This window comes from Physcomitrium patens, chromosome 7, assembly GCF_059467195.1.
Source record: "Physcomitrium patens ecotype Gransden chromosome 7, ASM5946719v1, whole genome shotgun sequence".
NCBI lineage: Eukaryota > Viridiplantae > Streptophyta > Bryopsida > Funariales > Funariaceae > Physcomitrium > Physcomitrium patens.
In genome coordinates, this window is record NC_143416.1 from 5,995,001 (window position 1) to 6,017,348 (window position 22,348).

The 22,348-nt window shown below is 40.8% G+C and overlaps 3 protein-coding genes across 5 annotated transcripts; 2 read left to right on the forward strand and 1 right to left on the reverse strand.

The window, feature by feature from the left end:
* Positions 1-633: 633 nt before the first annotated feature.
* LOC112284184 (RAN GTPase-activating protein 2) lies at positions 634-3,848 on the forward strand. The gene is made up of 2 exons (XM_024523747.3): positions 634-1,345; positions 1,921-3,848. Exons 1-2 carry the CDS (start codon positions 928-930, stop codon positions 3,240-3,242), a joined length of 1,740 nt encoding a protein of 579 aa, XP_024379515.1. The 5' UTR covers positions 634-927; the 3' UTR covers positions 3,243-3,848.
* A 270-nt stretch (positions 3,849-4,118) lies between these two features.
* LOC141045571 (uncharacterized) lies at positions 4,119-6,162 on the reverse strand. Its single transcript, XM_073535016.2, has 5 exons — positions 5,440-6,162; positions 5,189-5,278; positions 4,892-5,012; positions 4,667-4,773; positions 4,119-4,353 (listed from the first exon to the last, which is right to left on the reverse strand). The coding sequence occupies exons 1-5, from the start codon at positions 5,635-5,637 to the stop codon at positions 4,186-4,188; spliced, it is 684 nt and encodes a 227-aa protein (XP_073391117.1). The 5' UTR covers positions 5,638-6,162; the 3' UTR covers positions 4,119-4,185.
* A 529-nt stretch (positions 6,163-6,691) lies between these two features.
* LOC112284465 (uncharacterized) lies at positions 6,692-21,816 on the forward strand. 3 transcript variants are annotated; one of them, XM_090251816.1, is made up of 33 exons: positions 6,692-7,265; positions 7,407-7,641; positions 7,768-7,834; positions 8,016-8,107; positions 8,456-8,617; positions 8,791-9,443; positions 9,627-9,762; positions 10,206-10,319; positions 10,785-10,956; positions 11,221-11,356; positions 11,486-11,703; positions 12,199-12,465; positions 12,747-12,843; positions 13,137-13,233; positions 13,659-13,766; positions 13,954-14,032; positions 14,181-14,580; positions 14,691-14,904; positions 15,041-15,229; positions 15,462-15,577; positions 15,838-16,024; positions 16,279-16,410; positions 16,638-16,808; positions 17,089-17,222; positions 17,535-17,655; positions 17,855-17,926; positions 18,032-18,212; positions 18,351-18,529; positions 19,440-19,575; positions 20,148-20,217; positions 20,317-20,489; positions 20,622-20,699; positions 21,011-21,816. In XM_090251816.1, exons 1-33 carry the CDS (start codon positions 7,225-7,227, stop codon positions 21,220-21,222), a joined length of 5,439 nt encoding a protein of 1,812 aa, XP_090107942.1. In that variant the 5' UTR covers positions 6,692-7,224; the 3' UTR covers positions 21,223-21,816. The 3 variants fall into 3 exon arrangements, with proteins under 3 accessions (XP_090107942.1, XP_090107943.1, XP_024380049.2); XM_090251817.1 differs by having other exon boundaries at positions 17,858-17,926; XM_024524281.3 differs by having other exon boundaries at positions 6,692-6,885.
* Positions 21,817-22,348: the final 532 nt, after the last annotated feature.

The following is a 22,348-nucleotide window of genomic DNA, read 5'->3' on the forward strand; positions in this document are numbered from 1 at the left end:
GTTGTAATATTGACACAGAGATTTAATTGCTCTAATTTGCCCTAAGCCTAATAGGATAGTTGTAGAAAGAAATTTATATGATCCTCGTGCATATCATCCAATGAATCTTCTATAACCTTGTGCACTTCCAAATCCTCTGCTCCAAAACTGATGGTTGTTGATAGTAAGAGACTGCCAGTACTTCTTCCATTCCAACTTATTTAGATAGGTACATACATCAGAAAACTCCTATCCAAGTTATGTGTAATAACAATGTTTTGTGTTCTAGCTTCAATGAAAGTATGAGAAAACCAAAAAAGTAATAAAATAGTTTTGGTAATGGCAAGATAAAAATCCAAAAACTGACATGAAACCTACTTTAAAAATATATGATAATACAAATGTACACTTTTGTTAAATAGAACTGTATCAGTCTGGTTTTTGAAGCCTCCAGATGGGTTTAATCACCCAAGTGCCCTTCCAAGACGTTCCTAAACTTCACGTAGATGGATGTCGTTAATTAGATGAAAGTCCACATCCTTTCATGCAACGAAGCCCCAACGAACAAGAAGAGCGAACGAACGATAATCTTCGAAATTGGCGGCGAGAAGCGTCGTCCGTCCGAACAGCCGTGGGGAAAACAGATTTCGAATTCAAAATTTATTAAGAGTAGGCAGCGCCGATCGAGTGGTTGCTGCGGCGATGGCGCCGCAAGTAAGCTGGAGCAGCAGCAGCAACGAGGTTTGCTCGACATTAGCAAGGCCACACGAGACGATTGCTGGTTTAGTTTCGTAGTTGTGGGAAGCGACGAACGATTGATTGGCATTAGATTGCGAAGCCACGCCGGCGTTGAGGGATTCGATCAGTGAGGGAGGCATTACATGTAGATATTACGAGTGGTAGCTGTGTGGAGAGCAGATTGCTGCTGGAAGCTCTGAAGTCCTAGCTATGGCGGAAGGGGTGGATGATTCGTTGTCGTCGGCGGCGAGGCCATCGACGCTGCCCTCGCAGCAAGTGTTCAAGCTGTGGCCGCCGAGCCAGGGGACGCGGGAGGCTGTGCGTCAGAAGATGGCTCTCAAGCTCTCGTCGGCGTGCTTTGAATCCCAGTCGTTCGCACGGATTGAGCTCGCGGACGCGCAGGAGCACGCCAGGGCGATCGAGGAGGTAGCGTTTGGGGCGGCGCAGGAGGCTGACAGTGGGGGTGACAAGACAGGTAGCGCGGTGGTGATGGTGTATGCGAAGCATGCGAGTAAGTTGATGCTGGAAACGTTGCGGTCGCAGGGACGTGGAAAGAGGGAGCCTGTGACCCCGACGGCGGCGAGGGGATTGGAGAAAGACGCTGTTGGTGGCATTGCTTCTTCTGGGGGTGAGTGGATTCAATGTTGTCGCTGTTATTTGTGATGCTCGGCTTTGAGGTTGTGCGTGCAGAAGTTGTGGCGTAACGTGTGGGGCCATTTTCAGCCCGGTAGAGGGATCCTACTCGGGATTTGCAGATTCGTCGATGAGCGGATTGCATGTTTGTCAGAAGATGAATTCGAGCTATTTGCTATGTTAGGTTTGTTCTCGAGCACAGAGGTGTTTAAATTATAGAAATGTTTTGGGCAACCTAAGGATGTGTATTCGGCAGCTTGCTTTGAACGTTGGAAGATCCATGCGTCCGGAACGATCTTTTCGCAGTTTAGTAGCTTCGCATTGCCATTGGCTTAGTTGTATTATCTGTTTCTCATTAAATGGGCGGCACGTGATCAAACGAACTGCTGCATGGTTTTAGTTTTTCAGGGGTGTGGGGTTTATGCGCTGTGTGCTGGCTGTCAAACTAAATCACCACAACAACGAAAATAATAACAGAAAAAAATAGAGTCTTTTTGTTTAGTCTGATGTATTGGTAGTAGACCCTGGCTATTACATCACAAATCATGAATAGCGGTGTCTCTATTTTAGGTGAGCAGCAAGCAAATGGTAAGGCAGTGAAGGTGGACGAGAGTGGGAGCAAAGTAGTACAGACATTGTTTGATGTATCGGGAGGCCGAAGAGCTTTCTTGACCAAAGAGCATGCCGAAGATTTGCTGAAACCACTATTTGATGAGAACGAGTACACCCAGATTTGTCTAAGTAACTGGAGTTTTGGACATGGCTCTGCTGAAGTAGCTGCCCGAGCTCTTTCCGCTTTGAAAGACAGACTCGTGGACGTTAACCTTGCTGACATCGTAGCTGGAAGGCCAGAGGCAGAGGCATTAACTGCCATGACTACCATTTCCACTGCTCTTGAAGGGAGCACACTGAAGTCCTTGAATTTGTCTGATAACGCATTGGGAGAGAAGGGTGTTAGAGCTTTTTCTGCTCTTTTGAGTTCTCAACGTTCATTAGAAGCACTCTACTTCATGAATAACGGCATTTCCGCGGATGCGGCTCGAGCTATCCGCGAGATTCTGCCATCTTCTAAAGAGCTTCGCACTCTTCGCTTTCATAATAACATGACTGGAGATGAGGGTGCAGTAGAGCTAGCTGCTGGGGTGGTCGGAGAAGCTCCACTTTTGGAACACTTCCAATTTTCTTCTAGCAGGGTAGGAAGTGAGGGTGGCATTGCACTCATGGAAGCATTGCAAGGCGGGAAGTCATTGAGATCCATCGACATTCGGGATAACATGTACGGTCCCGAAGGAGGTGCTGGGCTGGCCCTGGCTTTGAGATCGCATACCATGTTGAAAGAGGTCTATCTGAGTGATTTGGGTTTGGAAGATGAGGGCGCTTTAGCAGTAGTCAAGGCTTTGACCGAGGCCTCTTCACAGGTGGTGATTCTTGAGCTTGGTGGCAATGAGATCACTGAGAAGGTCGCTCCTGCCCTGGCAACCTGTATTGTGTCTATGAGACACTTAACAAGGTTAAATTTGATGGAGAATGAACTGAAAGACAGAGGAGCGATAATTGTTTCGAAAGCTATCAAGGGAAGACTTGATAACCTGCGCGAGCTCGATCTGAGTGTGAATGAATTAAGTCGCACTGGGGCTGTCGCAGCCGCCGAAGCAATTGCTAACAAAAAGGATTTCAAGTGTTTGAACCTTAATGGCAACCAGATCTCTGAGCAAGGTATCGAGGCCGTGCAGGAAGTGCTAGCAAAGGGTGCGGCAGGTGTACATGTCTTGGGTGCTTTGGATGAGAATGAACCGGAAGGAGAAGAGGACGATGAAGACGATGATGAAGATAATGACACAGGTGATGAGTATAATGTTGAAGGGTTAACCAACTTGGCTGTTGCCGATTAAGAGGATTTAAGATTGCGGGATATGTGGAGGAACGGAGTTGGAATTTGCTCAGCTGCAGGATGAAACGATCCCATTAGTAGTGATTTGCTACAACCCCCAGTTGCGCAGCGTATCATAGTAGCCAAATACATGTAGTGAGTTGAAAAGTGATTATCTGAGCTGGTTGTTTCATGAGGTTTTGCACAAGATACTTATTTCTTTTTTCTGTGATGGAGGCAGGCTTCTTAGTTGAAGCAGGTAGTTGTAGGTTGGCATCTGGACGTGAGCCTCTAGACCATGTGTCTTTACTCATGACTTTAGTCTTAAGAGTCTACCGAAGGAGTTGACCCAATATCGTAGGTGACTTATTCATCTTTACTTTACTGAAACAGTTGCTATATTCTTCTCAACCAGATCTAATCTTTGAGGGTCCATTTTCTTAGAAAATCTTCTTTTACATTTGGTACCTCGCCGTGTCGCTCGGAAGACAAGTGAACTCTAGTTCAGATAACGAACTGACGTTTTACACTGGTTACAGTATGAAGCTTGGATGTGGAAGTAATGTAGTTCTCATTCAAACTTAAGTACTGATCAATATTTTTGAGTTGTAATACTCATTTTTTGTAAGTGATTTAATCTTTGACTGTGTTGTGGGAGAACAGTGAGAGGTTGAAAAAGTAGAGGAATGACACTCGTTGCTTGGTCTTTGCAAATCTTAAAATAATTTGAATTCTTCTATTGACATTATGTAATTTTAAATTACATTAAGTAGTGAATTCTACTAAGTAAAATTTTGAATTTTAAAATCACATCAAGCATATTATCAGTAGAAATAATGAATGAAAAATAAGTTCAAATCTCACATGTCGAACCTCACACACATTCTCAACAACATCAATACTTGAACTTTGCTATTGAATTAAAAAAACCACCCAATCAAAAACACATGTGCGCACATACACACTCACACAAAAAAAAAAATAGTCATGAACAACATTCCAGTTTTTATCAAAATCACAAACGATTTGTTAAGTGAATGCTTTGGCAATGAAAGGTCACTCTGCTCTTCTACGCTCACAGCACCCACCGACACAACATGGTCTATGCAATGGGACTTGCCCTTCGTTATCATCTATATCACATTTATGAAACTCATTCATCCGACGAGTATATATATATATACACACACACACACATATATATATATATATATATATATTGCAACTATATGCTGGTTTCTAAGCAAGAATCTCAACCGTGCAAAGCACAACGCTGTTTGAACAAGAAGAAGTGGAACCAGGTAGGTCAATCTGGCCTTGGAGGCAGCCCCACCGACAGCAACAGAAATGGATTGGTGCAATTGGATCCTGGTGGGAAGAAGTAGCAGAAGAAGTAGAAGAAGAGGAAGAAGAATGCAAGACTCATTGTCGATGAGAATGAAGTACCTGAGATGCGGCGCTGTCCCCAATCTGAGCTGCATTGCGGCGCTTGCGACCGCCCTGATTGGGGTCCCGCCCACTGCAACTGTTCCAGCTGGAGACGCCTCTCAATTCTGCAACCAAAAGTGCAGCTGGGTCACGAGGAGTTGACATCCTCACCGAACTCATGTCGATGCTCACCCGGTCCAAATTCCATGCGAAATTTTGTGAATGAGCTTCGGAGAAGCACACCGTTGAAGTGGCTGCGTTGTTTCTCCACCGCTTGGAGCTTGCTTATTTGGATCACCATATTGTCGCGGAACAACACCCTCCTCCGCCATGCATCTGCCTCCGCCAGCAGTCTACAATGTCTCTGCACAAACCTTCATCTTCCTTTCTTTTATCCACCCGTATTTGAACCTTCTAAAGTAACAACCTCGCGAAAAAAGACACATCAGTGCATCTCCGGATTGCCTGCAAATCTGTGTTTCAGCACATGACTATATCGATGATCCCGAAAACAAACCGAAATCGGTGAGCACTTCGCACCTCGAGGGCTTTCCCTCTTTCGTAATGGACCAGTGGATCGTCAGAACGCGTTGACCGAGTAGACTTGAGGAAGTTCTGTGGGTGGCCTCCCTGCACAGACACATATACTCACACACACACACACACATAGCTGCTGCATTTAATGGCAGATGAAAGAGTGGATCCAGGGGAGGAATGCATCCCAGTCAAATCGATTAGGCGGCAAGTATTGATTAACCTAACAGCTTGGTGATGGTGAGAAGCGTTCTTACCAACTCCCAAGGCTTCACAAACAGGCCTGATTTGAGCGTCGTAGAGCAGAAATGATGCTGCATGTCTTGATTCGGTTGGCAGAGTGTGCAGTCCCATATTTCCGGCAATGGGCAGTGAAATGTTTCACCATCGCAGACGAGAGCTTCGGCCGCCCTGCGCGTCGGCAGTGGCCGCGCCATCGCCCCGCTTCGCTGCATCCCACCGACACCAACTTTGTCGGTAGGTGCCAAAAGATCGGCACTTTCATGAAAAGCTGTCACCTTCTGCACTCTGTTGTTTGTTCATGTGTTCCTTGTCAGTTTTAACAAGGTCTTTTTTGTCTTTTGGTTGAGATCATGACTGCGTGGGTTGTGGGATTCATTCTTTCCCAATGCAATGGAGGTTGGATTTGAGGTCCTACTGCATGCCATTTTTATTTTATTTTTAAATCACATCAATCCTGTAAGTTGTTTCTATATCACACTCATTTAGAATTCACACATACTTTTTCATATGAAATGAGTGAGAAAAGGAAAACATTTCCAATCTCCAAGTATGTATGGTTTAACTTAACTTATTCAGACTTGTAAACCATGTTTGGAATTTTCCATGTTTGGAACACCCAACAAAAATATAATTTAGGTGAGTAAAACCCATTTATATGTCTTTGTCAAAAAAATCGATGTAATTCATCAAAAAACATTAGATTTCACATAGAAGTGCCAAACGGTAAATGGACTGTCGACTGCTTTGTCAAAAAAGGATTTTATGACGCACAACCAAAGACCTCATTATCTACACCACTTCTTCTCCTTTTTTTTAATGAAAAATAAATAAATAAAAGATGAAGCAGAAAAAAGAAATAGTGAAATAAACAAATTGCACAGCTTGACTTAACTGGTTCAACAAGGGGTTTGAATATGCACCCAACAAGGGTGAATTTTTCATTCAACCGTAGAGTCTAGATCCAAGCAGTGAGGATGGATGAGGTTGTGAAGCAGTTACTAGTTTAACTCCTGCTGCAGCAGATGATTTCTGCTTCTTCTTCTACTACTTCTTCTTCTGCTTGCTTGCTTGCTTGCTTGAATCCACATCCCCATGGTTGCCACAACCCACAACCCACAACCCCATTTATTTCGTTTTTTCATACAGAAATGGCTTCTGCAGGAAAAAAAAGTTGGGAGCTAAACTAGAGGTTGGGGCACACAGACCAACCCAGTGTTCTTCATAAAAACTGTGGTGGGAACAGTTCCCATTGCTTTTAGGGTTTCTCACTGGGGTGGTGAGAAAGTCAGAATGCCTCATTTCTTCTTCTAATGAATGTTTTTGGTGGGATTCACAACCCAGCTGTGCTCTTTGCTTCTGGAAGCCAGGGGAAGTGGATGATTCCATCTCCCTTCCCAAAACAAAATCACACACAGATCATAAGAAAAAACTCTTCCTTGCTGTTGAATGTCTCTCCCTGAGTATGCACCTGTCCTGCAATCCCTCCTTCAGGAATCCTTCTTGCACTTCCTTTGCAAGGTTCACTAAAATTAGGGTTCTTATCTCTGGACTGCAGAGCAAGGATTTGGACTTCCACAAGGAATCCAATTTCTTGCTTGTATTTTTCTACAGCTGGTTTTGTTTCACCAAGAGAAACAGCTAAAGACCAAATAATCATTCACCATGCTTGTTGCAGTAAAGGAATTTAGACAGGGAAAAAAAATGAAAAAAAAAAAAAAAAAAAAAAATGAAAAAAATGAAAACTAGGACATGTTTGACATGAGAACAATGCTACCTGAAAACAATACACACAACTGCAAATGTGGTGTATGGAACCATTCAATAAAGGAACATCAAAATGGTTTCCCTGCACACAATGTTTCCAGAGCAAATGTGATAGGAGTTATTGCAAAATTTCTTGTGATGTACAGGGGTTACCTTCAATCTCTGTTTCATGAATAATGGTGTTTTCTCAATTCTAAGAGAAGGGGGAGGAGTGCAGGTATGTGGTGGGGTATGAAGGCACTCCTGTGCACTATGTGGACAATGGGACGGCTGTGGCCATCTGTGGGAATGGCTTCTGTCTCTACTCCCTCCCCACCAACAAGAGCAATGGTGGGAGTGGCAGTGGGGGTCATGGCTATGGTGGCAACCGCCTTCTCATGTGGGGGCCAAATGCTGGACTCCAGACCTCAGCATTCCACAACCAAGACGGCACCCTTGCCTTTGTCGACAAGGTGTGTCCTCCTCCTCACTTAAATAAGCAAATCCTGCTACAACTAAAAGCATTCATACATTCATTTACATAAACAAAAGCTTGAAAGAGAGGAGTGTGGGGTGGTGGGCGGGTGTGCAAAAACCAGGGGCTGCCACCAGCAGTGCACATTCACCAAATGAACTATGCCAACCGCAAGATTTTCACCTTCACTGGTAAGGAAGAAGAAGAACAACAACAACCCTAAAAGAGAGGGAGTGAGGATGCATGCTAAATGGATGCTTGACATCACTTGAGAGAAGGGAATGGGGGGTTATGTTTTTTAACCTTTCTGTTTAACAGGTTTTTGTTGCATTGTTGTGTGCCATATGTGTGTGTGTGTGTGTGTGCCATCAGGATTGGGGGAGTTGGATGTGAGTGTGCTGGCTTTCTCTGTGTCCTCCCCCTCCAGGCTTGTGACGGCCTCTGCAGTACCTGATTTCCGCCTGGTGAGTTCTCAGGAGTTCTATGGACAATTTCCTCGAATGCTGCATAATTTCTTTTTATGACTATTCCTACTACAGGAATCCACCCATTTGAAAGTGCAAAACTATGACTGGATAACCCTCTTGCTCAGGACTTCATAATCCATTAATTTTTACCAATATCTTTGCCATAATTTACCAAGTTTTATTCATTAAGAATGTCTTGACAAAGCACATATTTTGTAATATTTGCAAGGATTTGTTGTCTAGTAAATCAATTCGATCCAATCGAGTCTTCTAGTTCATTAATTGTTAATAATAACAATAATAAAATCTGACAAGTTAGAAAATGTGACGGTGTGTGCTGTAAAGATTTTGTGGAACCTTGAGGACACCAAAGGAGCCACCAAAATGGCAGAAGGCAAGTTGAAACAAATAGCCAACTTCGCCAGCTTCTCTCCGGTTAGAAACAACCAAGTGTGCATCAGTGGCAACGGCCATCTTTCCATATGGACATATGAGCAACAATTCCATGTACGAATCATAAAAATATCAACTTTATAAAAACCCACAACACAAACAAAGCAACTAAACACTGCATTGCAAACATTCCACAGCATTCTGTCACACCCAATTTGGAAATCACTTTTTTCTGAAAAAAAAAAAAAAGAAGCAGAACTGAGAATGCAAAACGGGGAAGTGTGTAGGTGGTGACATGGGAGCAAGTGGAGCGGCAATGCGAGCCCTACCGGGCGCATTGTCACTGCTGGGGAGCAGACGGCGACGTGGTGTACGCTGGATGCATGGAAGGCGTGGTGGTGAGCTTCGACGTGAAGTATCCGCCCACGAAGGAGACGCCCAAGCCCAAAACCATCCTCACACTGGGGACCGGTGACAGGATCGTGGCGCTGTGCGGAGGGCAGAACAACTTAGCCGCGGTGACGGAGAACGGGAGCTGTACCTGGATAGGGTTCCCCGCACGGAAGAAGAAAGCGAGGGCAACAACGGCAGTGGAGATGAAAGCGAGAGTGAAAGCAAAGAAGGGGAAGGGGAATAAGGCGGTGGAGGCCGCGGGGCAGCAGCAGGGGGAGGAGTGGGAGGCGCTGCGCCCCGAGGATTTCCGCGTGGTGCAGCAGCTGCAGCTGGGATTCGGCGGCGTGGTGTCGGCGCTCTACCGCGGCGACGAGGAAGCGCTGCTCGTGGCCTCGTCGCGCGGCATCCTCGCCTCCGCGCTGATCCACCGCCGACAACTCTTGGCTCGCATTGCTGATGTGGCGCATGCCACCGTGGACCCCTTGGTGGAACTGACGTGGCAATGCCGCTTCCACCGTGGCGCCATCCTGGCCATGGGCTTGGTCTGGTCAGTACTCTTCTCGTTCCATCACCATCTCAGTTCCTTCTTCTTCCTTTGTTTGGTCTACCTAATTCTGACCAATGATGGGTTACAAAACCAAGAGTCCAACTTCTTCTTCTTTTGTTATTGATATTTAAAACATAAGCTTGCTCTACTTTTTACTTTTTTTACCTTTTGTTTTTAGGGCAGTGGTGGGAAGGTGTTGGTGACATGTGGGGAAGATGGAACTGTGAGGAGTTGGGCAGCTGCCCTGGGCAAGGAAACCTCATGCCAATCCTTGAAGTCCCCTCAACGGGTCTTGTGCATTCTTAGTGAATTTGATGATGTATGGGATCTACCTGCATTTTTATCCCTATAACTTGAAACTGTCTGTCTTTTTTGGGTTTATTACCTCATTCTGTGTTTTCTAACTCCATGCTCAATAAACTCTATAAAACCAACAACAACATTAGACACCACAATTATGCCAACTTATCACTGCCAACTAGTACAAATGGAACTATGTATACATACATTCTTTTTAGCTGAATGCCCTTCACCCTTTACCATTCCAAACAATTCATTAAATCCACATATATACACACAAATTTATGTATATTTATGGGAGAGAAATGGCTCACATGAGGAAAAGAATTGAGGTTGAAATCCATACATCTTCATTGGTAAGTTTTTTTTTATATAATTTTATAACTTTTTCGTTGTTATTTTGTTTGTTAAAGATTTTATTTTGGTACTAAACGATTTATTGTTGTGGTGCTGACTTGGCAGGCATTTATTGTAACTGGGTCACTGGCTGGCTACATGAATGTATTCCACATTCAAAGTACAGGTGATTCAAAGATTGTGAAGCAAGTAAAGGTGCACACAAGATCTATTGATCAAGTAATACAATCCTCGCTTTCTCTACTTTGTCTCCATTAAATACCCCCTTTCCATTTGTGAGGTATTGAAACCCTTGGCTGCAGGACAACATGTTGCATGATAGATGTAGACATTCTGTAAAAACTGTAAATTTGAAAACTTAGAAATATTTTTTCAAAATACAAAACGATAGTCATGAAGGTGGTTAAAAAACTGAAAAGAATTAGCGTAGAATTAGTTTACTTCACATTGAGCTTAATATGAAGAACAAAAAAACATTTCACTGATGGAATTACTTTTCCATCAAATATAATTACAGTGCCAGTTTGACAATATACTGTTTTTAAAATACAATACAATGAAATAAAATAAAATATTTATCTACATGATTAAAGTTTATAATATGTATCAATTAGCAAAAGGAGTGAGGACCTACGGATTTTTTTTGTTTTTTATTTATTTTTTTTAAATCTTGAAATTTTGTAGATTATTTACAACAAGAGTAATATGATCTTGGTAGCTGCTTCAAAGAGTGATGGCCAGTTATACTTTCTTCAGAATAAGTCCTTGGAATACAACACCTTTGAGTTACTTGGCTACACAGTCATGGGCTATCCTGTCCTTGCTCTCACCTTTGAAGCTAAAACATCAGAGTCGGGTACTTCTCCTTCAAACTCCATGTGTTAAATCTAATATATCAAAATAAGGTGGGCATCATTTGAATAATATTAACCAGTGAAAATTACCATAATATATAATTACATGTGTGTGTGTGTGTATGGATGTATGATTTATTTGTTCATTCATTCACAGTTCCATATTTCCAAGTGTGAGAACCCAAACATAGTTGTTCTGAATGCACACAAACCCATCTGTCAATGGTGCCTTCAAATGAATTGGATATTGGAACCTTGTGATACAGGAGAAAAGGATTTGAATGTTTTGGTTTCACTGGCCAAAGCAAATAATTCAGGAGAGGTGGTATATCTAAAAGTACCCAATCAAAGACTACCAAACAATGAACTCTTTTTTGAACATAGTGGACTTCAAAGAAAAAGGCAATTGATGCAAAACATAAAATAAATAAGTAAACAAAATAGTAATTAATAAGTAATAATAATAGTGTTCAATGTATGAATGCCAGATGGCATGGATGAGGGGAATAACAAGTGGGCACCATGTGGCAGCTTCAATGTGCACTACGCATTGAATGACATGGCATGTGTGAGATACTATTTGGACAAGGAGAAGCTTGAGATGAAAGTGGTGTGGGCTCTCGCGTATGATAAAAAATTGCACCAGTATAGGCTGCCCGAGGCCACCAACGCTTGGGCAGGGACAGAGGCGACTGCCCTGGCCCCTCACCTCAGCCTTGCCCCTCACAACAAGCCAGGGACTGCCCTTGGTACACTCTCACCCACCCTCTCCCTCTCAAACATTCTCTTTATATATATATATATATATATATATATATGTTAATATATATAGAGAGAGGGAATTGTTGAATTAATCCAAGTATTTACTAAATTGACCCATCCATCCTAACCAGCATCAAAAAAATTTCCACAGCTGGATTCTACAGAGAGGTCACAAATTTTTAATTCCTTTTAGGTTTGATTGAAATTGAGAAGTCTCAATTACTCTTGGTTGGATTTGACTTTAGAAAATCAATCTAAAAATTGTTAGAAAAAGAAGGATGAGGTAGAATACCTATTTTTTCTCCATAGCATGAACAACAATATCCTCCAAAATTTGCAATAACTCCAAATAATTCATTTCTTTATCTTTACAAAAACCCTTACAGGAATGATTTTTTGTTTTATGTTTGTCGTTAAAATAATAATAATAATAATAATAATAATAATAAATCTTACCATGTAAATTGAATGAATTATTGTAGCATTGTTGGAGAAGGAGAAGGTTATAGTGACAGTGGGAAGAGATGGCGCATTGCAAGTGTACATGGATGCCTTGGATCCATACAAGTCGCCCCAGCTGACCTTGGAGCTGCAGCTTCAGGATTTTTTCAGCACAGGCATTTGCTGTGTTGCTGCTGCACACAATGGCATGGTGTTCACGGGCGGGAACAATGGTGTTCTCCACTGCCTCAACTATTCCCATGCTGGGGTCATCTCTGCGGCTCCTAAACCCCACTGCAAAACCACAGGTTTATTTTGTATTACCAAACTACAGCATGTTATGTTATGCAAACTGGGTGCCAAAAAACAAATTAAAAATAATAACAATATAAAAATAGACCCACTATTAACAATGTATGACAATTTTTCAACCCATCCTTTTGAACCCAAGGAACCAGTATTGTTCACAAAGTGCAGTTAAAAGAGTTTTTTGTTGTTTATCTCTTGTTGTTCATAGATTACCATAATAATTGCATTGGTAATAACAAGATGTAGTTGTAACTTCTAATTGGATATCTATTGTTGGCAGTGGAGCCACTGAGTATGAGTTTAACAGTTCATGAGCTGGAGGAAGACCCTACAAAGCTCACCATCATGGAACAACATCTTGCAGACACAGAGGCCAGGTTTTTCTACAAAACCTTTTTCATCAAAGGTGACCCAAATTTTAATGCTTTTTGCTGAGTAGACAGCATGGAACCCTAAAACTGCAAGCTTTTTATTTTATTTTATTATTATTTATATTTTGAATTTTAAGGTTTTAGTTCTTGTGAATCATGCCACTGCTGTTGGACTATTTTGTGTGACCTTCCTGAAGCCAAGAGGATTAGAATTGTAGTCACAAAGATGAATAAATCGTTTACTATATATTGAATTGATCAATCAACTAATAAAACCATGGGTGGTTGTGAGTTTTCAGGTATTTGGCTTTGGGTGATGCTGAGCGGAAGAAAGTGAAGGATGCCATTCATGGGCTCAGAGAAGCTTATGCACAAGTGCACAATGCCAATGAAATGGTAGCCAGCAAACTGCTACTATATTATTAACAAACCAATATAAAAAATAAAGGATGAAAAGTAGCAATTCATAAGCATTTTTATTTGCTATTTATTTTTGCTTGTCAACTATGAAAGTGATAGCAACAACAACTACTATTACTACAGGTGAGACTATAAATATTTAAGACTTTATTTTTATGATTATTCTCTCTCGTCTTTATATTCAGGTAACATGGTGTTATTTGGCAGTAACTTCATTATCTAGTCTCTAAGTGAAATGATAACATAGAATGTAAATACATCAAACTTTATCTTTAAAGAACAACACAATCTTCTCATTGAAGGATTAATTTATTAATACAACTATGGTTACAGTTCAGATTACTGCAACATCTTGTTTAGCATAGATTGGAATGATAGCACAACTAACTCTGAAATTGCAGGCACCACCATTGGAGAAGCTGGGAATCCATGAAATGGTTGTTGACACTGCCATGGAAAGAAAGCTGCAGGAGGGATTGCGGAAAAAAGTTGAAGAAGCCCATGAGGAAGTATAAGACAGTTTGCTCTTTCATAAAAACACAAACAAACAATAAAATAAAAATACAACTGCCCATGGCTAGTCTTCTCTCTCTCTCTCTCTCTCTCAAAACCCCATCTCAAAGGGTTCAGGGTTTAAGCCAAGGGTCATCGTCTTCCAGTTTCTGAATCCATAAAAACCCTTTTGCAATGAAACAGAGCCGGATCAGCAACGTGAACAAGGATATACTATCGGAGCGCCTCAAGGAGGAGTGCTGGAGCGTCATGGCAGAACCTGGTGAACTATTCTAAACAGAAAATACTTTAAGATTATACAAAGTTTCAGCTCTCCGAAGTGCCGAAATTCATGTTTGAAAGAAGCGACTAAACTGGGTAAAATTGAAGTCGAAAACTGAGGAGCGGTTTGAAGGGGAGGGGGGAAACAGGAATGGCGGTGTGGCCATGTGGGAAAGGATATGAAGTGTGGAGTTGTCCCACGCTCGCTGCGCCGAGCTTCAACCCCAAGGTAGCCCAGCTCGGGAAATTATACAGGCAGGTGGAAATGTATGAACACCACCACATGAAGCTCTTGCACCGGGAGATGGCGAAGCAAGCCGCACACAAGGCGGTGGAGCTCGCCGCGCAAGAGGCCGCGCAGGCCGCGACTCGCCTGGCTGAGATCGACGCCGCCAACGCGCTTGCGTTCGGTCCCCCTCCTAGCCTTGCCCCTGATGCATTCGAAGTCGAGACCTCCTCGCAAAGCTCCAGCTACCGCAGCTCCAAGGCCTCCTCCAAGTCTAACCAGTCTAACATGAGTGTCCTGGAGCCGAATCCCGCAGACAGCCGGTACTTGGCTGCAGCCCCCCCCCCCCCCCCCGTTGTTTCTGTTCATCGGAAGAAACTGACGACGATGACGATGCTGAAGAAGATGAGGATGATTGTGGGTGTGACTGCAGGATGAGCATGCGAGAATCCGTGGTCGAGCGGGAAGGAGGCAAGGGCGAGGGTGAGGGTGGCGTCGAAGCGGAGGCTAGACCAGTGGCGGAGATCAAGCCTGACGCCGAGGAGGACGATGACGACCAAGAGATTGAGATCGGCGAGAATTCGCCCGCGTCCATGTTCCTGTACAGCCCGTTTCAGTTGCAGACTTCGAAAAGGAAGCGGATCCAAGTGGGTGGAACTCGCGTGCCCCTCGGATTCTTTGTTGTGTGAGCTGCAATACCGTCGTCGTCGTCGTCGTCTATTTCGAGCTTCAAGGGCTGGCTGACCGTGGTGGCTTTATGGGGGGAGGAGGGCGTGCGTGCAGCGGCTCCTACTTCACATGCAACTCCGCGAGATCAGGTCGGCATTCAACAAGCAACTAGCGCAAGCGAGGTCCAACAAAGTGTCCCTCATCTCCCGAGTCTCGGAGATGAAAACGAGGATACTGGATTTGCACAAGATGCTGTCCCAGCCTGGAGTTTATCCATGGCCCGACCTCAACGAAGTTGTGGACGTAAGAATATGATCCACTTTTTTGCTTAGTTTCTCACTCTCATTCGCTCTGGTTGAAGTATGGCACAAACAAAGGATTGCAACAGGCCTCCTCTCTATTTCACCAATTGAAGGATGCAGCGACGCCAACAGTGAGTGAGTGAGTGAGCGAGTGTCTTTGTTCGTTTGTTTGTTCTCTGTGTGTGTGTGTGTGTGTTTTGATTTGAGGCATGAATGAATGCCTACATCTGCAGAGTATGCCCAACATCTTTACCGTTGCAGACGATGAAGTGCTGGTGGAGAAGCACCTGAACAAAGCTGAGAGGCAACGCGCCCTGCAGCTTGCCCACTTCGAGGAGCAACAAGCCAGGTTTGCAGGATGCTTAATACAACAAATTCAAAAACATTCCTTAATTAATATATATATATATATATATAAACACACATACACAAAACCACAAAATAAATAAATAAATAAATAAATAAATAAATAAATAAATAAATAAATAAATAAAATTTATCTTTGAGTACTTCAATGACAAGGGTTGTAGAGAGTAAGTGTTGTGGTACCAGTTCATACAAACTTTACATCTAGTTAATGTTGGGGGGTTTGGATGGATGAAAGGAAAGGTTGCTAGCAGGAAATGATGCATGCGAGCGGGCTTTGATGGACATGATGGGAGGCATTCTAGAGAAGAAGCTTGAGGTGGTGGGAGCGGAGGAACAGATCAAGCTTCCTGCCTGGATGGAAGGCAACCCTAAAAAGTTCACCAAGGAACAACACCTTGAAATCAAAGCTTTTGATGCCATGCTCAAGGTTCCCACGACAGCAACATGACCCAAGTCAAAAAAATAAAAACAAATGTCACCAACTGAAAAGAATAACAAAAAAACTAAGTGTTTATTGTTACTCTATATTGTGTATTTTTGCAAAGGGAACCGTTCAAAAGTTACACAGATTATTTTTTTATTATTTTTTTTATTTTTTTTGGTGCTAATCGGAATTTGTGTATTGTGTTTTGTGTTTTTTTCTGGAAAATCTCTGAATGGTGGAATTGTGCCACCTTGAAGGCTATAGCAGATGAAAAAGATAAAAAAATCAGAGCACAAGAGGCCGAGCAAAAAGCGCTCAGAGCTGAAGTGGACAATATTTGTTTTAATTTCGATGCCCAGATGGAGGATTTGTTCCAACAGCGCCTCTCGGTGTGATGCACAAACAATTTCTTCTCTTTTTCCTCTGTTTGGAGCATGTGAGAGCATGAACCAAATATGATCTGGAATTATTCATTTACTTTCACCTTAAGAGAGTTTAAAAAAAAAACAAACAAACAAATCAAAAAGAGAGAGAGAGAGAGAGAGAGGATAGAGTTTTTTCCACTATCATACTTGCAAATAATCACTCCTGTATGGTGGGTTAAAACATGAGCAAGGTTGAGGCCCAATGCATTGCCATAGAGGAAACAATAGCCAGGCTGAGTGCATCAATTGAGAAGGACGAATTTGTGGACGAAAGAACTGAGGCCAACATGAACAAAAACATGGAAAGACTCAAAACATTCAAGGCCCAGTCAGTTGCTTCCCTTGCAGAGTTCAAGAAAGAAGTAAGCCTGCATTCCTTTAAAGAATAACACATTCACCACATGGTCTACTTCGTTTAACTTTTTATTTATTTATTTATTTATTTATTTTATCTCGCCTTTAGGGGTTTAGGCAACAAAAGTACTTTGTTGTGGTGTATTCCAAGCAAACATGGATGGAAATCACCGGACTGTTGTGCACAGTTGTGGATGCGGGCAATGAGGGTTTTTATATGTCTATTAAGAGATTTGTTGTTGTTGTTGTTGTTGTTGTTGTTGTTGCTATTCTTATTCTGTGGGTTAGGTGGAGAGTTTTGAAGCTAAGTACCAAGCTGCCACAAAGGAAGATTTATTGCAAGACAAAAACTTCCGCAAAGATTTTGCGGATACTGGTGATGCAATCAACATTCTGCATAAGAAATTCAAAGACCGCCCAAAGTAAAATGCCATGCCACAAAGTGTGAATCTGTCTTCTAATATGATGAATTTTTATTTTTAATTTTAATTTTGACTTTTATTTTTACCAATTGGCTCATAACATACAGTTCTCTGTAGATAAAAATGTCTTGGTTATTGTCTCTTTCTTTTTATTCCAGTAACAAAACAAAAAAAAAAACATAATATGGAAAATGTTATTTGTACTTTGATGGCATGTATAAAGTACCTCGATTCTGTAGGCAAGTAAGTATGAAAGTCTCCCCCCCTTGTGAAATAGAAACGAAAATATGAGAATAATTGTCATGTGTGCAGGGCTAAGGGTAGTGGTGTGTCTACAGCTGCGAGATCAGCAAAGAAGGCAATGACCAAGCAAACAACTTCAACGTCTTCACGCAGCCCATCCCGCAATCCATCCCGTCGACAGTCTAACGCAGTAATTAAAATAAAAAAATAATATTAAAAAAAACAACCCTACAAGCAAAACAGAGGCCAATTTCTAGGATTCATTTGTAACAATAAATATATAAAATCATATATGCTTCTGTATATATTAGGGTGGAACATACCCACACATGCGTGTCTTTACAACTCTCATTGTACCAATTAGAGTGGAGTTGTATGTGTTTTTTTAGCAGGTATTAAAGGCACCACCACAGCCACCACCACTCGAGGCCCCAGCTGACCCTTTCAACGACAGGCCCCCGGTACCGAATTCCAGCATTTTCCAATTGCAATGCAAAAGTGGAGAAATGAATCTAGAGGTCATTTTTTTAGGGCTAAAAATAATGTGTAATGTGCTGGGAGGGCAGGAAATCACAGTGCCACAGTGGGAGCGGCTGCTGGCTACGCGGAAAAGGAAGATGCAGCAGGAGGCCGAGGTCGCACGGCTCACAAGCATTATGAAGAGCATGGCCGGGTTTCTCGTGCACCTCACCCAAGTCGATGATTCCAACTCCAAGGAGATTGAAGTTTGCCTGCGCACCATGGCTGGTTCCTCCACAACACTCGCTCTCTCGCTTTCATAATCCACCCATCATTAATAGAGGCAAAACTATGAGGATAACTTCTGACCTAACCCTAAACCTTACTCTGTGTGTGTGTGTGCACTTGATGGTGGGTTTGTGATAGATTTTCGAGAGGAGCGAGAGATAGGGAGGAAGAATCTGGAGTTTATAATAAAGATGAAATCTGGGTTTGTTGAAGCCATTCTGGATCCTCTTCAAGGTGACTATGCTGATGTGGTCTTGCTCCCTTGCTCCCTCATTGAGGACTTCAACAAAGTGGTTCTTTACGAGGCCAACACCAAGGCAAGAGTTTCATTTTTTTTCTTCATTTTTCTTCATTTTTTTCGTTTCAGAACTCTCTTATGGCTATTTGATTGTTTTATAACATTTTGTTGCAAACAAAATCTACATACATGTCTGTTTACTGATTTTAATAGATTTTTTGAATAGTTTGTTTTAAAGATTATGAAAGTATAGATGATTGCCCATCAATCTTAGACAGATCTTCATATATATATATATATATATATATATATACATGTATCATCGAATTTATGATAGATGTCAATAATTTTTAAAAAATTGACAGTTTCTAAAGTTTAAAATCATGCAAGTTTATAGCTTTTTATTGCTCCAATGAAAATATCATATGCCCTTGATGAATAGTCTGGGTGGATGAGTTATTACACTAGTTTGCAACAATTGTATTTAAGGTGGATTTAACTTAATTTTTCAATTCAAAAAATGTCAAAACAACTCCAATTATTATTTTTTAATTATTTAATTTTTGGAGATAATTATGTTCAAATTTAGATTTCAAAAACAATGTAGCGAATTCCTTAACTGAAACCTTATGTAGTCTTTAAGCATATGAATTATTCACAGAGGTGAGATAATATGAAAACTAATACTTAAAAAAAATTGATTAAACTAATTTATTTAGCTTCCAATTCGAAATTCATATGATAATAATAAAAAATATATGTTAATGATTTCCATTAAATTGCTATATTTATCACGCACAAATCCATCTACTAAACTATAATCAAAATATCTTCACTTTACTTGCAAGTTGTTGAGTTTTAGTTTGACATATATTTCAACATAATTATGTAAAACACCCAAATCTCATTTGTGTTATTGAAATTTATTTATTCATTCATCAGCTTCTTTTTCTTTTTTCTTTTTTCTCTTTTACATTAAATTAGTACAGATGGAAATGTTGAAGCAAACAATAATATTCAAAGCAAAGAATCATGTAGTGGAATGGGAAATCTCAAAGAACTGCCTTAGGCAACAACATATTATTGAGAAGATTCGTGCACTTCAACTCCTTCGTGTAACAAAAGGTAATTATACTAATGACAAGTGAAGGAATCCATTCTCTTTTTCATTATATATATATATATATATATATATATATATGTATAGACATAAACAAAAGACTGAAATTTTGATCAAATTCATGAAATTCTTATATATAAAACTTCAAGAGTAAAAAACAAAAAACAATTATATCAAGAAATACATGCATACATATATACATACATACAGTGAGAGTTTAGTAAATGCAAGAATGGAAGAGATAATGAAGTTTAATATACTTCAACCAAAGAATAACATATATAATTTCACTTATAAAGACCTTGTTGGTACTAAACGTGCACAGTTCTTCTGCCCAACCTTCAATATAATGTCCATTAGAATGAGCTGATCCTCAAAGTGGTTGTTATTTGAGTGAACAAACAAAATAAAAAATCACCACCATTGAATTATCTTCAGATGAATGATACAGACACCAGAATACTCACAATCAGTTTTTGGTTTCAACCCAACACAATGCAAATCTTCTTCTTCTTCTTCTTCTTCTTCAAGTTACCCTTTCTAACTTTCTAATCCATTTTTTCAATGTGATGTGCAGCCACTCAACAAGTTATCCGGACAGGAGAGGACCCAGTTGCAGCTTCAGAGGGCTTAGCGCTTGAAAAGAGGTTCTCACCAGCACACCACCTGATGAATGCCAATAAACGTTAATTTCTTTTATAATTTGTTTATCATTCAAGCTTCGGTGCTCACTGTTGCGAATGCAGATTTGAGCACAATAAGAAGATGCACAGCCACCGGGTCAGGGAGAGGGACAGTGCATTGACGCTGGTGCAAGGCAAGAAAGGGGAGATGCAAGGCCAGAATGCAAAGATGCTCGTGAAGACCAAGGCCCTGCACGTCGAGGAGCACTTCCTTGCTCGCCTTTGCAGCAGTAGACGTACGTCTACCACTCACTCACTCTCTCCCAACCCTAACCCTAACCCTAATTCTTTTGGGGCGGAACAATGCATACCTGCATGTGGAATAGTGGAGGGGATCTGAGATGGATTTCTGGGGGTGGTTTTTGCAGTTGCCGCTGAGCAGAAGTTGCATGCCCTTGACCAGCGGTTTCAAGCCTTGTACCTCAAAAGGCAACTCCACAACAGGGGTATTGCACACTCTTCACTTGTAAAAACTCACTACTTCTGCTTTGATTAGTGGCCAACTTTACAACGTTTCTCTTTGTTGTTTACTAGCTTTCCTCCATGGATTTTGCTAAAAAGTAATCTTAAATCCAACGTGTGGATGAATACTTTTCTAACAAATTCTTACATGGGGTGTCAAGTTTAAAGGGAGGTTCTATGTTTTAACCTCTTTCCACTTGTTAGTCTTGAGCTTGGGGGTAGTGGGCAAAGAACATAATTTATTTTAACAATTATTTAAGCAAAAGGTGGTGGTGGGGGCTGGATGTTTGTGTAGCTTGTGCCCAAGCAAAGAAATTAGAGGAGTTGGGTGAAGAGTTTGTGAAGATGCAAAACCGGATCATTCCGCGGCTCCCGAATGCTAACATGTCCAACTACAACTACCCGTCCAGGTCACCTCATTTCCAGCAGGGACGAGCCGTTTTGGAGGCCCGGAAAGCGTATTTTCTATCCCTTGGTAGTCGACCCTCCATGACACATGACACATGATTTTGGACCCCTTTTTCAAGGCCATGTTGTGTTCCTTTGCTTCAGTATCTTCTTTTACTTGACTGTGAGAACTAAGAGACTGTCATCCTCCCATTTTTCTTAACATTTCTGATTTAAGATTAATGATTTGCAGAAGTCCTTTTTTTAAATCATAAATGTTTTGTTTATTTGCAATTAATATCAAGCATTACACAATCAAGGAGTCAATGCAGATCGTGCTTCTTAACAAACTTCATATTTGATTGAGTGAGTTATGAAAGTGAGTGATGAAAATTTGGAAACAAAGTGGGTTGGACTGAATAAATTAAGAAATATGTGTACTTGTTATGAAGAAGATTAGAAACAAGAGGGTTTGGTTAGTAACAATAATTTTACAAACCTACAGCTAATAATTACAAATTAAAATGATTCTGAGATTTTGTGTAGAATTTGATTGTGTGTACCAGATTTTATAAAATATTTCCTAGAAAGAGTTTCCTTTCTAAACTGAAAATAATATTTTTGAACAATTCTCATATCTTTTGAGGATATTACATTTACATATTGAACTTCGTAAAAATCAAAATGAAAATGAAAAATACTTCAGAATTTGTATATGAAAGATTTAAAAACCAAAATAACTAGTAAAACTAGAATAATAATTTTTATACATATTGAATTATTATGTGCAACGAAAAAATTCATAAAATGTAGGGATCTAAATTTAATTTATTTTTTTTAGAAATATTTTATTAAGAAGATGAGGCTTCTAATATATTTGTATTTCTTGAATGAACTAAAAAACCAAGTGGGTAGATAGAACTTGAGGTCAATATGTAAAGCCTTTGTCCACACAGACCAAAATAGCTGGATAATTTATGTAGTGATAATAAATACTTATGATACTTTGGTATATTTTGAAATTAAACTAGTTTACAAATGTAATCCACTTAAAAAAAAGCTAGATTATGCTTAAAGATACATACTCAAAATTCAAATTCAACCCAGAAAATAAAATCAAAGCTAATATAAATACATTTGTGGACATCTATTACCATTATTATTATATTACAAATAATAAATAATATACAATAAAACTGGAAGATGCATACATATTCAATTGATCAGTCACATGTACATTAAGCTG